Source organism: Pagrus major, chromosome 18, assembly GCF_040436345.1.
Source record: "Pagrus major chromosome 18, Pma_NU_1.0".
NCBI classification, from domain to species: Eukaryota; Metazoa; Chordata; class Actinopteri; order Spariformes; family Sparidae; genus Pagrus; species Pagrus major.
In genome coordinates this window covers 26,946,654-26,961,361 of record NC_133232.1, presented here as the reverse complement: position 1 = coordinate 26,961,361, position 14,708 = coordinate 26,946,654, and the positions used below count along the sequence as shown (strand labels likewise).

Below are 14,708 nucleotides of genomic sequence, written 5' to 3'. Positions count from 1 at the left end.
CTTTTATTCCGGTTTCACATCCAGGTCAGTCGAGTCGGGCAGGATCCGATACGATGCTGATGACAGCTGCAGCCGACAGCGCTTCACTTCTCCTGCCCTGCCCCGGCTAATGATCATGAAAACCAGATCACATCTGAGAAATGTTTCCTGTGAAACACTCAGCTGTGTAACGAGGGAGCACAACAACAGCTGCAGCAGCGTTACTTCTTTATTTATTTATTTATTTATTTAGTTGTCGCTTTATTTCCAGGTTATGGAGAGAGGCTGGGTGGAGCCAGGGAGGAGCTGACATGAGATCTGATCCCACTGTACAGATAAAAAAGAGACATCTGAGCAGTGACTTGTTTTTAATTTTTTTATTTTTCTTGAAAAATAACACAAATAACATAACGTGAAAAAGGCTTCTGAAAATAATTACAATGCTACAGGATTCCCGTTTTGATACTCGAAAAGAGGAAAAAAAACACATTTACACAAAAGTATATATTTATATACTTATATTCATTTTGAAGGGGATATGGCCAGGAGGAGATCCAGTCTGCGAGGAGACCTTCTGATATTGAACCACTACACTTGAACAAAGAAATGAGCAACACCTCCCCCCAAAAAATAAATCATACATCTCTACGTTGTATTGGACAAGGTCATGAAATTCAGTGAAAAGTAGATACTCACATTTTTCATCCATGGAAAGAAAAAAATAAGTGTATCAAAGAGGGGCGGGGGAGCAGTTTCATCTAGAATATTAACACTTTTGCTCTAAATGTCGTCTCTGTACAAAAACAAAGCAAGTTTGGAAATAATAGCACCTGAAGTCTAGCGGTTGTTTGACGATGCACCATTTATCTGACACCTGAACCCCCTCGGCTTACCCACGTCCATGCACTTAGTACAACCTGCCCTCCCGCTGGGGTGAGGTCTCGTCGATTGCCTCTCACACTGTCTTCTTTTTTTTTTTTACCCTTTTATACCACATCCACTCCACGTCCACGTATGCTCATAACACTGGACTACTGCTGCACAAAAGTGCTTTATTAAGCCGAACATAAGACTGGTGAACACAAGGCCGTTCCTGTCACCCACTTTACAAGCTGTGATGTGAAAGACCGGTCACCTTTAAAAAAAAAAAAAAAAAAAAACTCAAGCATAGATGTGCATAAAGCATAAACCATCAACTTAACGTCCGCTCTCTTGTATGTCAAAAAAAATAATAACTGGAGCACCCAAATGTAGCCGTAATCAAACGAGTGAAAATTATCCATTTGATAAATAAGACTTTATGGGGATCTGCCGAACAGGACGAGGCCGTTTTTACTCCCCCCGTCGTGAAACTCAAAAAGTCTTCGCTGATCACCTTCTCAAGGCAGGATCGGAGTCAAGACTGGTGTCTGTCCACAGAGGAGCTGAGCACTCGGTTATCCGAAGGATGTGCAGGATACAGCTAATTAATTGCCCGTTCTCCCACTTCTGGCAATTAAAAAAACAAAACAAAGATATTTTGCTCTTTCCACACAAAATTATTTCCCAAAAGAACAACAGAAAAAAGCTCCTGAGTCTCATTTTAGGTACACTGGAAAAAAAAAAAAATGTATATGAGAACCCCTTTCACCAACACCAGTTACGTGAGTCCCAGTTCAGACCCCACCCCTCCTCGTATGTGTTACACGTGCATGTGAACTTCCCTGCCAGTCTGAGTCCTTTGTGTCACACAGTTTCACATCCGGATCAGCTCTCTTGTCTTTGCACCCCAAAAAAAAATTCACCCCTGCCGTCAGAGGAGGAGGCGGGTGCTTAGGATATCCTCTGGATCAGTTTTTCATCTGATAGGCAGTAGAGCATGTTGACCGACAGCTCGGAGATGAGAGCCTCGCAGGCTTTGCGGGAGACGCCTTTGCAGCCTCGCAGGTCGAGCAGTGAGATGCAGGAGAGGCGGCGGAGATACTTTAGACACGCGTCCGTCAGTTTACTGCAGCCTGGAGGAGAAACGGGTAAACGGACGCTTCAGTACTAGTAAAATAACACTAATACAACATGTATGTGTGTGTTTCGTGTGATCAGTCTCTCACCTCCCAGGTTGAGTTCTGTGAGCGTGTTTCGGGTGGACGAGCCCACTGCAGTCAGCAGGTTGATGGAGTGGTCGGTGAGGCTGTTGCAGTGGGAGAGGTCCAGTTTTGTTAAGTGGGGCATGTGACGGATCACCAGGCGCAGAGTGGAGTCGCTGATGTCCAGGCCTGCTAGTCGCAAACACTGCATGGTCCGCAACTGACTGCGATTGTCACAGCCTGAAACGAAAAGAGAGACGACGATGATGATTGACATAACAGTGATAACAGCATCTGTCTGTAGCCTCCGAAGCCGCTCTGTCCTCACCTGGAGGAGTGACGAGATCCCTGATCTGAGAGTCTTTGACCCCGTCTGCATACCGCAGGTCCAGAGAACGGAGGAGAGGGCAGCCAGAGGAGCAGAGAGCTGAAATAGATGACCAGGAACAACCTGACACCATCAGATCCTTCAGCCCTGAAAAATCAAGGGAAGCTTTGTGTTTAACGGACGTGATGGAGGACAAACTTTTGGTGGAGATGAGACTAATTCAGATTTCACTTAAAAACCCTGGCCTTGTGTGTGTGTGTGTGTGTGTGTGTGTGTGTGTGTGTTTATATACCAGGCAGGCGTCCAACAAGCCAGTTCAGCTGCTTTTTGGAGATGTTGGTCCAGGAGAGATCGAGCGTGACCGGCTGTCTCTTTATGATGCCTGTTAGGGCCTGAGGAGTGATGGTGCGTTTGATGCTCAGGTCAATACATGCCCAAAGCCGTTTGTCTAAGCACCTGCAAACAAGCACACACACACTCGGGATGAGCACATCCATCCGAAGAGTTGTCTCGTTAGATTGCAGAGCAACATGACCCAAAGACACTACACGACACTATACATGGATAAACACTAATGAGTTTGAAATACAACAAGATTTAAATCCACGTGTCCATGTTTAAAGGAAATAAAGTCCAAAATAACAACTGACAGATGTCTTATTATCTCCTGATTACAGAGAAGGCAGACGCATTAGTTTGTTGCAGCAGGCTAGTTAATGTTCACTCTGCATCTACAAATTAAATGAGCTGAGCGCAATATATGACGTGTTAATTAATCGTATCTGACCGTTCAATTAACAGCTGTAGCCTTGATTCACAACGATTGAGTTTAATTGGGGGATTCTTTAATTGAGGCGATCAGCCACTCGCCACCCTTTGTCTCTGTCGAACTCCACAAAGTGCAGCGTTGTTACAGACTGATGTCTCTTTCCACTTTTCTCTTTCACAAACAATCTTCAGCATGATTCACACACCAGCTCCAGAGAGCAGAAAAACTTTTAATTTGAGCTGTCATCAAATTGATGTGAAACAGCTGTGATATTTGTCATTTTAGCGGAAGATAACCTGATGAAGGTCTAAGTACCGAAACGTTGTCATTAAACTTAATTGCAAGTGAAGTGGACAAGGTGCAGGAGTTTTTTTCCTGATTCTGTCGGCCCTCTGTCTTCTCCTACGCACCGGTCGATTTTAAGGTGTGCAAAAGCTGCACTCTGTCATTTTAAAGAGAAAGTGACAAACATTTGAATATTTCCATTAGGAGCAATAGAAAAAATATGCAAATAAAAAGGTTTGATCAGAGATTTGTCTCCTAATAAAGTTAATCAACTCAACGTTCTCATCTTACCATTTGTACCAGTTCTTGCAGACAGCCATGCAGACGCAGAGATCTGCTCGACTTAAGTAGCGGAAGACGGACACCCACACCTCCCTCTCGCAGCCCGGCCCGCTCCCACCGTTCTCCCTGTCCGCCTCGCTCCCTCCCTCCTGCAGGGCGGACAGAGGGATGCGGAGATGAGGAAGCTCAGAAGTTGAAGAAGAGGAGGCGCCATTGCTCAGTTTAGCTGGCCTGCTCGGCTTTGCTATTTTAGAGGCCTCGGGCCTCTCTGGGTGAGAGGTACGAGTGATTGTGAGTCCACTGCGAGTGTGTGGTGATGTGTGCCTATTGGATTGCTGATCGGGACAGGGGCCACGATTTCTAATGGGGGGTCTGACGAGGGCTCTGGTCTGGTTGTGTATTGTGGAAGTGGCAGTTTGAGGGGCGACAGCCTCTAATTTGGGGACGATTGCTGTCGGGTCCCGCTTGGCCCTGGTTGGCTTTTGAAGTGTCACTTTAAGATAGGAGCCATCTTTCCCCCCAGTTTGACTGTCCTGCTCCATCTCCTCCTCGTCCTCCTCCTCTGCACCGTTTTGGTTGGCCACCTCACCCCCTTCCTCTTCTCTTTCTTTGGCTGCCCGTCCTCCTCTCCTCGACTGTGGCTGGTTCTCTTTATCCAGTCCCCTCCCATTGTTCTGCCCCCTCTCCTCTTCCTCCTCCTCGTCGTCGTTGTCGCTGCTGCTGCTTGTGCTGCTGCTGCTGCTGTCCTCACTCTCCTCTTCCATCTCTCCATGGCTTCTACAACTTCTGATTCCTCTTCCTGCTCCACCTCCCCGCAGCCTCACCCCTCTTCCCCTCCCTCTGCGGGGCTCTCCCTTGGGCTCAAGTACCAGACCGTGGGAAGACTGCTGCTGCTGCTGCTGGAAGGACCCAGTGCCTCCTGGAGAGCCGTGGTAAGAGGAGCCACTGGCCCAGGTGGAGCTGCGGCCTCTGCCCTGAGATAGTCTGCTGGTTGGAGAGCGTAGCCGGGACAGCAACCTGGAGCCCAGCAGCCTGGGAGAACGATCCAGAGACGACTGTTTCTAGAGGGAAGGGCAAAAAGGACAGCAGATGAGAACAACATAATGCATGTTTCATTTGTTGTTTGGATGAAACTACCTCCTAGAATAATGCTACATGTGCGCTGTAGTATTATTCCAATGCAATATAGAATCACTGCAGAAATAAGTGGTTTGCTTACCGTTAAGAGTTTGCTGCGCTCCAGTTTTATCTGCAATAAACAGAATTGGGGTTTGAATGAGATAAATGTCAAATACAGAGAGATTTTTTCTACTATTTTAAGTCTGAGGAAGTGCCATTATCATATTTGTAGCATCTGCCAAACCAGTTTCAGGGAGACTGAGAAGTTTCATCAAGGTAACGCTTAGATTTTAAAAGATCTGTGTAGATTTCATAAAACACATTTAAAACCATCTAAGATCTACACCTTACCCTCTTCTTAAGTCTGAGCTCCAGTGCACTTGCTCGCTTGCGGTTCTGCTGATGCTGCAGTAGCAGTTTCTGAGAAGGTGGCGGCACTGTGGGTCGGGGTGTGGGTCTGCTTCGTTTCCCTCGTTTCACCCCTTCACCGACACCAATGCCTTCCCGGTACGCAAGTTTGGACAGTGGCAAGGAGGTGGAGCCCTCTGATTCTTCGCTTTCTTCATCGCTGGAGGACTGGTGTGGAAAAGATGGGGAAGGATGGTGGGTGGGGTTGAGTATCAACATAAATAATATGGCAATTCTCGAGATACAGAGGTGAGAAGTGTGTGTTGGTACCTCTGATGAGTCTTTGCCTTGGTAACATTTGGGACATTCCCAGCAGCTGGGTAAATCTTTGTTGATCTTCCCTTCACCAGGTTCCTGAAGCAAAGAACAGCAGAGGAGCTGATTTGTGGGCAGCAAAACAAACCATGCAATCATTGGGTAATGTATGAATGTATTGACTTCACCATGTCAGAAGATGATTACCTTAATGCATTGACGATGGGCGATCTGCGAGCAGACGGAGCACTCCATGAGTGAGTGAGTGCTCGGATCTGATTCATCCGATTCCCCTTCTCCACATATGGTACATCGCGCCGTGTTCGGCAGGGCAGGCTGCAGGGAAAAATAAATGTTTCAGACTTCTGGAGTTGGAAAAGAATATATAACAAGATTACATTTGACTTCAGTAATTCAACACAATTCTGAGTTAGCAGCCTCAATCTTTCTCCAAGTATACAGCAGTTATAAGTTCAGATGGGCAGCATTATTTTTGTTCCACACACACTAAGACAATGATGGGATGATGACTCACAGCGAGACACTGTCTCATAATACAGCTCTTCTTCATGCGTCCAGGCCCACCAAACTTCCTCATGTCTTGGCAGTAGTGGCAGTTGCCGCACTCCTTCCTGCAGCAGGCGGAACAGCGCTTGCACCTCACCCGTCTGCGCCTCAGGGCTGAGATGGAGGAGCGTTTGGTGCGCCTCTGGCCAAGAGGCTTGTGGAGGGTGGGACCCAAGCGAGGACGGTAAAGGACGGGGGGAGGGGGAGCTGGGGGCTGGTACCATGCTGGCTGCATCAGGGACATCAGCAGGAAAGGCAAAGAAAAAGTTGGTGAGAATTACACTAATAATGAAGAAATAAACAATATCTTTTAAGTAATAAGCATAAAAAATACATCTATTTTATCCGTCTAAGACTGAGTGTTTTTTAACATCAATTATACATTAAAAAAGTGACAGTTAAAACTAACTGAAGCAGTAGTTGTAAATATCTGTTCACAAACAAATCCTCAGAAGTTACCGGCAGGAAGTTTGCAAAATATTAATTCTCTACTTACTCTTTCGGGCCACTTCACGATGGGCTCTCCAGTGTAGGACAGCTGCGGTGTATCATCGGCGTGCTCCTTCAGAACAGCCTGGACAAGTGGAGCAGTAAGATAAAATACTCAGTATATCTGTACTTTGAATTAAGTGTAGCCAATGTGCAGGGAGCCTAAGTTGACACCCACCCTCATGTCTTCGAGTAGGGCTGTGGGGTTCCCGATGCCTGCAGGGACACACTTTTTGTGGGCCGGCAGCTCCTCCAGCTTCCCTAAGAGGTTCCACAGTCCCTCCAGCTCAAAGGTAGTCAGCACATGCTGAGGTGCTGTAACATGAGCTGCCTCTTCCTCTTTGATTTCTACATCCTTAAATTCGATCTTCTCTTTTTCAGTATCGCTTTCGACTCCATTGGAGGTGCCATTCCCGGTGTTATCATTAGTTTCGAGGTCAGCCGGGGTCAGTCCTGAAAAGAGAGAGGAGCAGTTGGTTGAAGTTCATGTCAGAGATTGGATTGTATCTGTGTGGAAAACAGGGTTTGAGGACAGCCATGTTTTCTTGTGATCTTCTGTCCTTACCTATGCCCAGAGAGTATTTTTGGAACTCAGCAGTGAGGTGGGAGATGTTGGTGAGACAGTAGAGGTATCTCTCCAGGACATACCAGCACATCTCATAGTAGAACGGGTAACGGAACTTTGGTGGCACCTAGAGGAGGAAGACCGAAAGAGATTAGGAAAAATATGCATCTTAAAAGACCCTGTTCACCCTGCATATTTTCTGCTCTTATGCAGTTCCTGCATTTGTCACAATCTCTGCTTAGAAAGTTGTGGAGGAAATGTTGTGTGGCTGCAGCTTGTACAGCTGAGCAATGAGCACTTCTCCACATCCTTTCAGGAGTGGTGGACCAACGCAGTAAGAACATTGCCACCACAGCTAGAGAAAATTTTAATCTTTGCAGCGAGATTCGCACCATCTGCACCTGTTTTTTCCAGCATAGATAAGTGTTTAAACAGTGTTTCACCCTAAAGAGTCTGAAAGATAATTTAAGAGGTGGATGCAGTGTTTCTTCTACATTCATTCAGTAAGAAAATTGTCACAACAGCTAGATAAAATGGAAGATTGAGCCTTGTAATCTACAGCATAAGGCCTCCTCCATAGAAGTAGCAAAGTAGTCAAATAAACTACTGTTCACTTTTTTGTGCCGTTGCAAATCCCTGCTCGTAGGTTACCTTACATAAAAGTTACAGCTTTAACTTTTAAGACAGAGAGCGCTGGTGTCTGTGTTACCCAGTAAACACAAGTTTGGATATCGGTTAAAAATTCTTATAATTAAGGCGACATTGTTGAGACATGATTCTCTCACCGCAGTTTTCCTATGATGAGTAATTCCACAGAATAAGACTGAATCACACCTTGCATAATCACAGAATCTAAAGTAATCATCAATGTGTGTCAAGAGGACAGTTATATATAAAACAGCAGTAAGAAGTCTACGGTGATGCGAGGTGCTGCTCACCCGTGTGCGATCCTCAATGCTGTAGATGTTGAGCTGCATGGGGATGTTAAAGCTGTGGAGGAAATTGCCCCCAAACACCAACGTGTCCTCTGGGGTGTACACGGCATGAATCCACCCTACAACACACAAGACACAGGACGCTGGAGGCATGTCTTGGTACAGACAGTGTATGTTTCTGTGTATACGACAGGCCTGTACGTGTCACGGCCGTATTATAGTAGCAAACCTGATGGGATTATGAAGGTGTTGCCCTGTTTGAGCTCTATCCTCTGGCAGTCATGACACTTGTCACCCAAGAAGATGTCTCCCTGCTTTCCTGATAAAACCCAGTTCTCGTACATCTCCAGGTTCTGTGGTGTGGGTGGAATCAGCCAGAACACCTGGAAGCAAGACGAAGTGAAGCCCACGATCACATGTACCCTTAGTCTGGCAGCATGGTGGAAAAAATGGCTGTCTCTCATCACAAATAAAACTTTTCTACTGGGTGACTACATCAAAACTTTATAATCTATGGTCGTCGTGTGGTGTGACAGACTGACCTTTCCTCCTCGCAGGATGTGGTACCAGACTGAAGTGCCTCCAAAGTCAATGTGGAAATCTGTGAAGCAGCCCTGCACACTCATGAGACAGTACCTGAGAGAAAGGACAGAAAACACAATGTGGATTTTAAATAAAAACAGGATAACATCAACCAACAGGCACTGAGAGACTTTGAACTTAATTGAATCAGTAGTGCATCTTAATTATAAAACAGGAAACATTATATATGTTTGGTTCACTCACTTCTGTACTTTGGGATAATGCATGTCTATTATGGCATTAGTGGAGTCTCTCTGTCTCTCCTTGAGATGTCGGGGCCACATGTTGTCCACCCAGTCAATAAGGTCCACCTGGATAGTTAAAAAAAGAAAATTGTATAAAAACATGAATCCAAACGGATTGTTTTTGATAACGCTTTCTGTATGTTGCAAAAATGTTATCACTGTGATAAAGCCAATCAAAGCGGCAGCTGTTGTAAAACCCGGAGGCGTGAAACTGCGTGAATTCTCACCGAAGACGGTCGTTTGACCAGATTCTCTAGCCTGGTGTGGCTGAACTCCAGGCTGATGACATTGTAGAGCTTTTCTCGTTCTGACGCCGGCGTCTCATAGTAGCGCCGCCACTGAGCCATTGACATCTCGATTCCCTTCTGGGTGTTCACATCCATCACATCTACAATACGGCGACTACCTGCGAAAGGATTAAAGGGGGGGTTAAACAAGTGAGGCCACTGTAATTAAAAACAAATTCATTGTCCTAAAATATACTTAATACTTTTTGAGTGTGATACCCATTATTTCTGATTAAAATACCCAGCGACTATAGCACAACCAAGATTTTTTTTAAGCCGATCAATACTTATGAGTTGAATAAATCCATCGATTAGTTGTTTTGAATATTAACTTATATTATCAACAAACAATATGTACAGATCCTTTAAATTTTATCTTGAGATACAGACCGAGCATGAAATTGTACAGTCGAAGAAAAATGTAAGGGTGACACTCAACAAAATCAGACCTAGTTTAGTTATATCCCTCCTGCAATTTCCTGTTAGTTATCTGCCAGCATATACACACACACCTATATATATATATATGCAATAAAGCAATGTCATCCAATATATTGGCTTGGCTGATTTATCTCCCTCTACAAGCAAAAGGCATTTACTCTGAAAGGCATAAAACAGGAACTTACCAACAAACAACTTGACATCACTCACGCTGAAATCAGGGTCTGGCATTCTGCAACAGAGAGAGACATCCTTGAGTTTTTTTCCTCCAGACACACCGTCAATAAGATTTATTCCTTGAACTGAAAACTAAGCTAGAATATATCTCAACATAAACTACAAAAAAAAGACTAACCTGTGATATAACCATTAAAGATTGTGACTTACTGTATGCCAAGGCCATCCCCTGTCTCAAAGACAATGGGGTCCCTGAGCCCTTCTCTCTGGATGTATTCAAATGTGAAATCTATGAGGGAGACACGCAGACAGAGACACAGTCATCAAAAAAAAAGTTACATTAACCAGTATGAACGGGCAAAGACATCTTTATTCGATCAACACAATGTTAAGAATTTCCAGTATCAAGCAACACAGTACAGAGAACACACAGCTAGCCTTAATTACATTAAATAGCATTAGAGGTGTCCAGCTACGGTTTCCTTGAAATTATACTTCAAAAATCTCCTCTCACCTTTACCCTCCATGTGTTTGATCAAGTCAGAGTTAAACCTGGCGCACTGCAACTTTTCGTCCAGATCGAACGTTCGTTTCCCTTCGATCTCGTCATCTGAGATTCCATCGTCCTGGTAGCGGCGCCGCGTACCCGTACGCTGAGGAGGAAAGAAGGCTTCTGTTAACCTTTACATTAGACAAGATGAACAGTATCGTTTGTAGTGAGCCACAGAAAGAGGACAGGAGGCGAGGGCTGGAATTAACTGGCAGCGACAAAATTTGGGATGTCTTACTGCTCTGAAGATATTTCAGTGCCATGACAAAGATGAGTTATAGCAACCTGTCAAGATCATATACGTAAAAAGTACCATAACAAACAGGGCTGAGGGGATGTGCTTGGGAAGAAAAATATAAAAGCTGTAAATTCTGAGAAGTGGGCCTAAGTCAAAGCCTCAAAGTATCACATCAATAATTTTTAAGGTGTAAAACAAAAATCAGCTGCTGAGTGAAACAACAAAAATCAACATACATCCAAAAATGCAACATTGCCCAATATTTTAAAAAATGTATTGACTGCAGTCTCATTGCCAAGACATGAGGTGACACCCATATGTCAGTGTTAAAAGGACCAAAATGGCAATATGTGACAAACCTTTACCCAAGTCAAGGATAAAATCACTATAAATCATTCCAAGCTAATCATCAGTCAGCCAACTACCAAATCAGTTCATGTGGGAACCAAACAATACAGCATCACAATAGCCGGGGTTAATCTTCCACACACTGCCCCCTCCTTTTCCTCCCCTCCTGCCATTCATCCTATGCAGAACTGCTTGGCTAGACAGATGGATCAAGCACAACACCCCCTGCTCTCAGACCTCCCCACCCCCATCCTTTTACCACAAATGTGGCATTACTTAAACTCTGATGCTCGTCACTTTCATAACTGAGGGCTGCACACTACATATTTATTTGCAACTGAAAACAATTCAGTAACATGAGAGCAACCCAGGCTGATGTTTTAATATAAAGTCATAAAAATGACAAAGGGGGTTAATGGATTACAATTATGCAAAGATTTATTGGGCGCCTTTATTAAGTTATGGTGTGTTCAACAAATACACCAAGACGTGCTTTATAATGCCAATCAACAATGTCATAAAAAAACATTATTATATATTTAGCTATCAATACAAATTAAACCACCACTATTAATAATATTTCTATCCCAGAGAACACAGTGTCAGAAAGCAGTGTGTTAATTGTTTTACAGCCAGGGGACACGACTGCAAGGAGGTGAAACAAGGTCACAGCACAAATGCAGTCACAGGTTAGACAGTGAACTTGACTCTCTCGTGAACCCAGAGTGTTTGGACAAGTTCATTACCCTTATCAGGGTGCCAGACACAACAGGAGGAGGACCACTGCCATGACACAATGTGCCAAAGGAGAGTGGACCACTCAAGTCAAACACAAATGACATAATACATCATGCTTCGTGGGGTTTTAAAAGGGGTCTAGCTTCACACGAACACACCTTGAACAAAACACTCGCATTGTAAACATAAAACAGGTGTTCAGGGGAGCTAACACAGTTAGTTACTCACCAGGCGTTTGCTGTACCGTGTATGAGGATCCTCCATAATCTCTAGAAGACAAACAAAGTTTCGGGAGCAGCGTTAAGTCACATTGATTAAATATCCAGTCGGTGTTACGGTGTTTCAGTGTGTTTATACACCCTACCGGACAGTAATACACCCCCTCTCTCTGAGTCGAGCCGAGCTAACTAGATAGCCCTGCTAGCGCTAGCCAACAGTGTTGCTTTAGCCAGCGAGCTAAGGTTAGCAACACAAAACATTTACGCTGAACTTGCGTCAGTCTATGAAGACAATTCCCGACTAGAGCGACTACCTTTTCATCGGAATACCTCTAACCAATGTGTCTGTCAGCTGACGCTATTTCGCTGTGGTTATCGGCTAACATGCACTCGCTCAGTTGACAATCCCTTTCATAAGTCGTCGGCTAACGTTGACGCTAGCTTGCTAGCTAGCTGACATTAGCCTCTATACGGCAGTTGTAAGCTTCTTTATCATTACCTCTGCGTTATAAGTCCTTTCAACCGTGGTGGTCAAAGTTGCTTCGCAAACTAGAGCGTCCGAGGCCTCTCGGTGAAGTTTCTCCCCATGTTACGCGATAACAGCTGTGTATATCGTTGTGTTTATTATTGTGCGATAAAGTTAGGACGATTCGACGCTCCGAGCCGCCATTTTCAGCTGGTCAAAAAACACACACATACACGCAAAACGAAAAAAAAAAAAAAAAAAAAAAAGAGCTCATGACCCACCCCCCTATTTACTCCACTGCTCCGAGGAATTAGCATACAGCTACTCTCACTGGATGCAGCGTGTGCTATTTAAACACGATTATAATATGTTAATACGCAGGTGTGCTCGGTTCGTCCGACGCCGGAAGCGTTCTTCTTCTTCGTCGGTGCTAATCGCAGTAGTGTTATTAAAGCATGCAGATCCTGTATGCAGCATGCTTCACTGCATCATCCTGCAATATGCTGCTGAAGTACAGGAGCAAGAACACAAACACATGACTGTCTGTGTCACTGGATAGTTATTAATAAAGTATTCACACATTATAATCATCAGGGCCAATATGGCAGCACGATGTATTAATGTAGACCGTACCTTGCTGTGTTATTCCTATATTTCTACAGTAACTGCTGTTTTCTGTATCAATACATGGGTCAAGTCAAGTTTATTTATGTAGCACATTTCATAGGACAGGCATGGACTCAATGTGCTTCAAAATAAAAATAAAAAGTAAACACCGTCCATGACAGAATTGTATACGATACAGTAAAATACAAATAAAACTTAGAAGATAGCAAAAAACATAAGATACAAACAAAGAATAAAACATATAAGATAGGATGACATATATAAAAACATAGAAGATAAAAACAGAATAACATATATGATTAGAAGGTGACACAATAAAAAAGGAATCAGATAAAAAAAGGTGTTATTATGCTCATATAGATGATAAATATAATAGTATACATTTCCATTTTCTGCTACTGTATACATCCACTCCACAATGTTTTGGAGGCAAATATTGTACTTTTTACTTCACTTCATTTATTTGATAACTTTAGTTACTAATTACTTTGCAGACTGCATGATGCATCATGTAGCACAATCTAAGATGGCTTTATTTTGATCAATTGTTGGTCGATCCATACAGTATATACACATGTAAATTCACTGTGTGTGTAATTTACTTTTACTTGTACTTTTGATACTTAACAGCAAGTTAGGTACTTTTAATATCAGATAGCCTACTTTCAGACTTTTACTTAAGTATTCGTATGGGTGACTTTCACCTTTACCAGATATCTTAACATATCTTTACTTTTACACAGCTATTACGGTTGATTACATTTTTACAACAGTGATTATATACATATTTGTTTATATTATGTCATTTTCACAATATGCATGAAGCATTTTTTGCACAAAAGCAAAGCAAAACATAATTTTATTTAGGGCTAGAGGTTTACTTTATTAATCCCAGACAGGAGAAATTCAAATGCAGATCACCAGTCCAAAGGTAAAGTGAGTGATGAATAAAAATAAAAACAAAAATAAAAAAATCAATATACTGCCTGTATGCAATATGCACAACTTTGTATATACTGGTCTTTGTTAATGCATTTAGCTTTCCTAACATGATTTATAAATCACATTAATGAGTTATTGATTTGTATTTGTATATTTATTACATCAGTTATCTCCGCACTGCTCTCCAAACACGAAGCAGAAACATAATCGAACGCACCCTCGCGTAGGCCCCGCCCCCACCGTGTGTCGGTGGGCGTGGCCTGGCTCTGGTTGGCAAGAAACAGCGAGGTGGGGGATGAAATGAGGTCACGGAAGCCTTTTCGTGCACGTATGTCACGTCGTGCACCGCCATACATTTATTGTTGCTTTCACTCGGGAGTAAAAAAGGGACGATAACATGGACGATGCTCTGCGGGTGAAAGGTGTCCGGTGGTGGGAACGGGTCCCTCCGTGCAAAACAGGCGATCAGCTGAGCCTTGTACTGATCCAATACAAGAAGAGAGGCGCACACCACCACTAGGTACAACGCACAGAAATCTTTTATTACATAAGAGGCTTTACTGGGTTGACACACAGCCAGTGAGCGATTGACAGCCGATGTTACAGAAAAAGAAAAAAAAACAAACAGCCAACACAAGCATTTCAGCAGCACAGATGCATACAGACAATCACACACAACAAAATCACACACAGTTTATCCAAATTATGACAACAAACATAATGAACATACAACTTAATTAGATATTTTTTTCTGATCAGAGAGCATAATTATATGCATGAATGAATAAACATCTGGAGACAAAAA

The 14,708-nt window shown here is 43.5% G+C and overlaps 1 protein-coding gene across 1 annotated transcript; it reads right to left on the bottom strand.

Moving 5' to 3' along the window:
- Positions 1 to 341: 341 nt before the first annotated feature.
- Positions 342 to 12,574, bottom strand: kdm2ab (lysine (K)-specific demethylase 2Ab). The gene is made up of 23 exons (XM_073486766.1): positions 12,368 to 12,574; positions 11,879 to 11,919; positions 10,291 to 10,429; positions 9,987 to 10,065; positions 9,785 to 9,831; positions 9,099 to 9,277; positions 8,831 to 8,937; positions 8,587 to 8,680; positions 8,274 to 8,427; positions 8,048 to 8,163; positions 7,110 to 7,236; positions 6,723 to 6,997; positions 6,552 to 6,629; positions 6,024 to 6,284; positions 5,696 to 5,824; positions 5,504 to 5,587; positions 5,177 to 5,401; positions 4,926 to 4,955; positions 3,716 to 4,767; positions 2,663 to 2,826; positions 2,371 to 2,517; positions 2,067 to 2,282; positions 342 to 1,973 (listed from the first exon to the last, which is right to left on the bottom strand). The coding sequence occupies exons 2-23, from the start codon at positions 11,912 to 11,914 to the stop codon at positions 1,792 to 1,794; spliced, it is 3,921 nt and encodes a 1,306-aa protein (XP_073342867.1). The 5' UTR covers positions 11,915 to 11,919; positions 12,368 to 12,574; the 3' UTR covers positions 342 to 1,791.
- Positions 12,575 to 14,708: the final 2,134 nt, after the last annotated feature.

Bases quoted from the DNA above. Each gene is read 5' to 3' on its own strand.
- kdm2ab (XM_073486766.1), bottom strand. From the start codon at position 11,914: ATGGAGGATCCTCATACACGGTACAGCAAACGCCTG. The intron at 10,066-10,290 runs GTGAGAGGAGAT...TCTCCCTCATAG, and splicing joins CAAACACATGGAGGGTAAAG to ATTTCACATTTGAATACATC. The intron at 4,768-4,925 runs GTAAGCAAACCA...CCTTCCCTCTAG, and splicing joins AGCGCAGCAAACTCTTAACG to AAACAGTCGTCTCTGGATCG.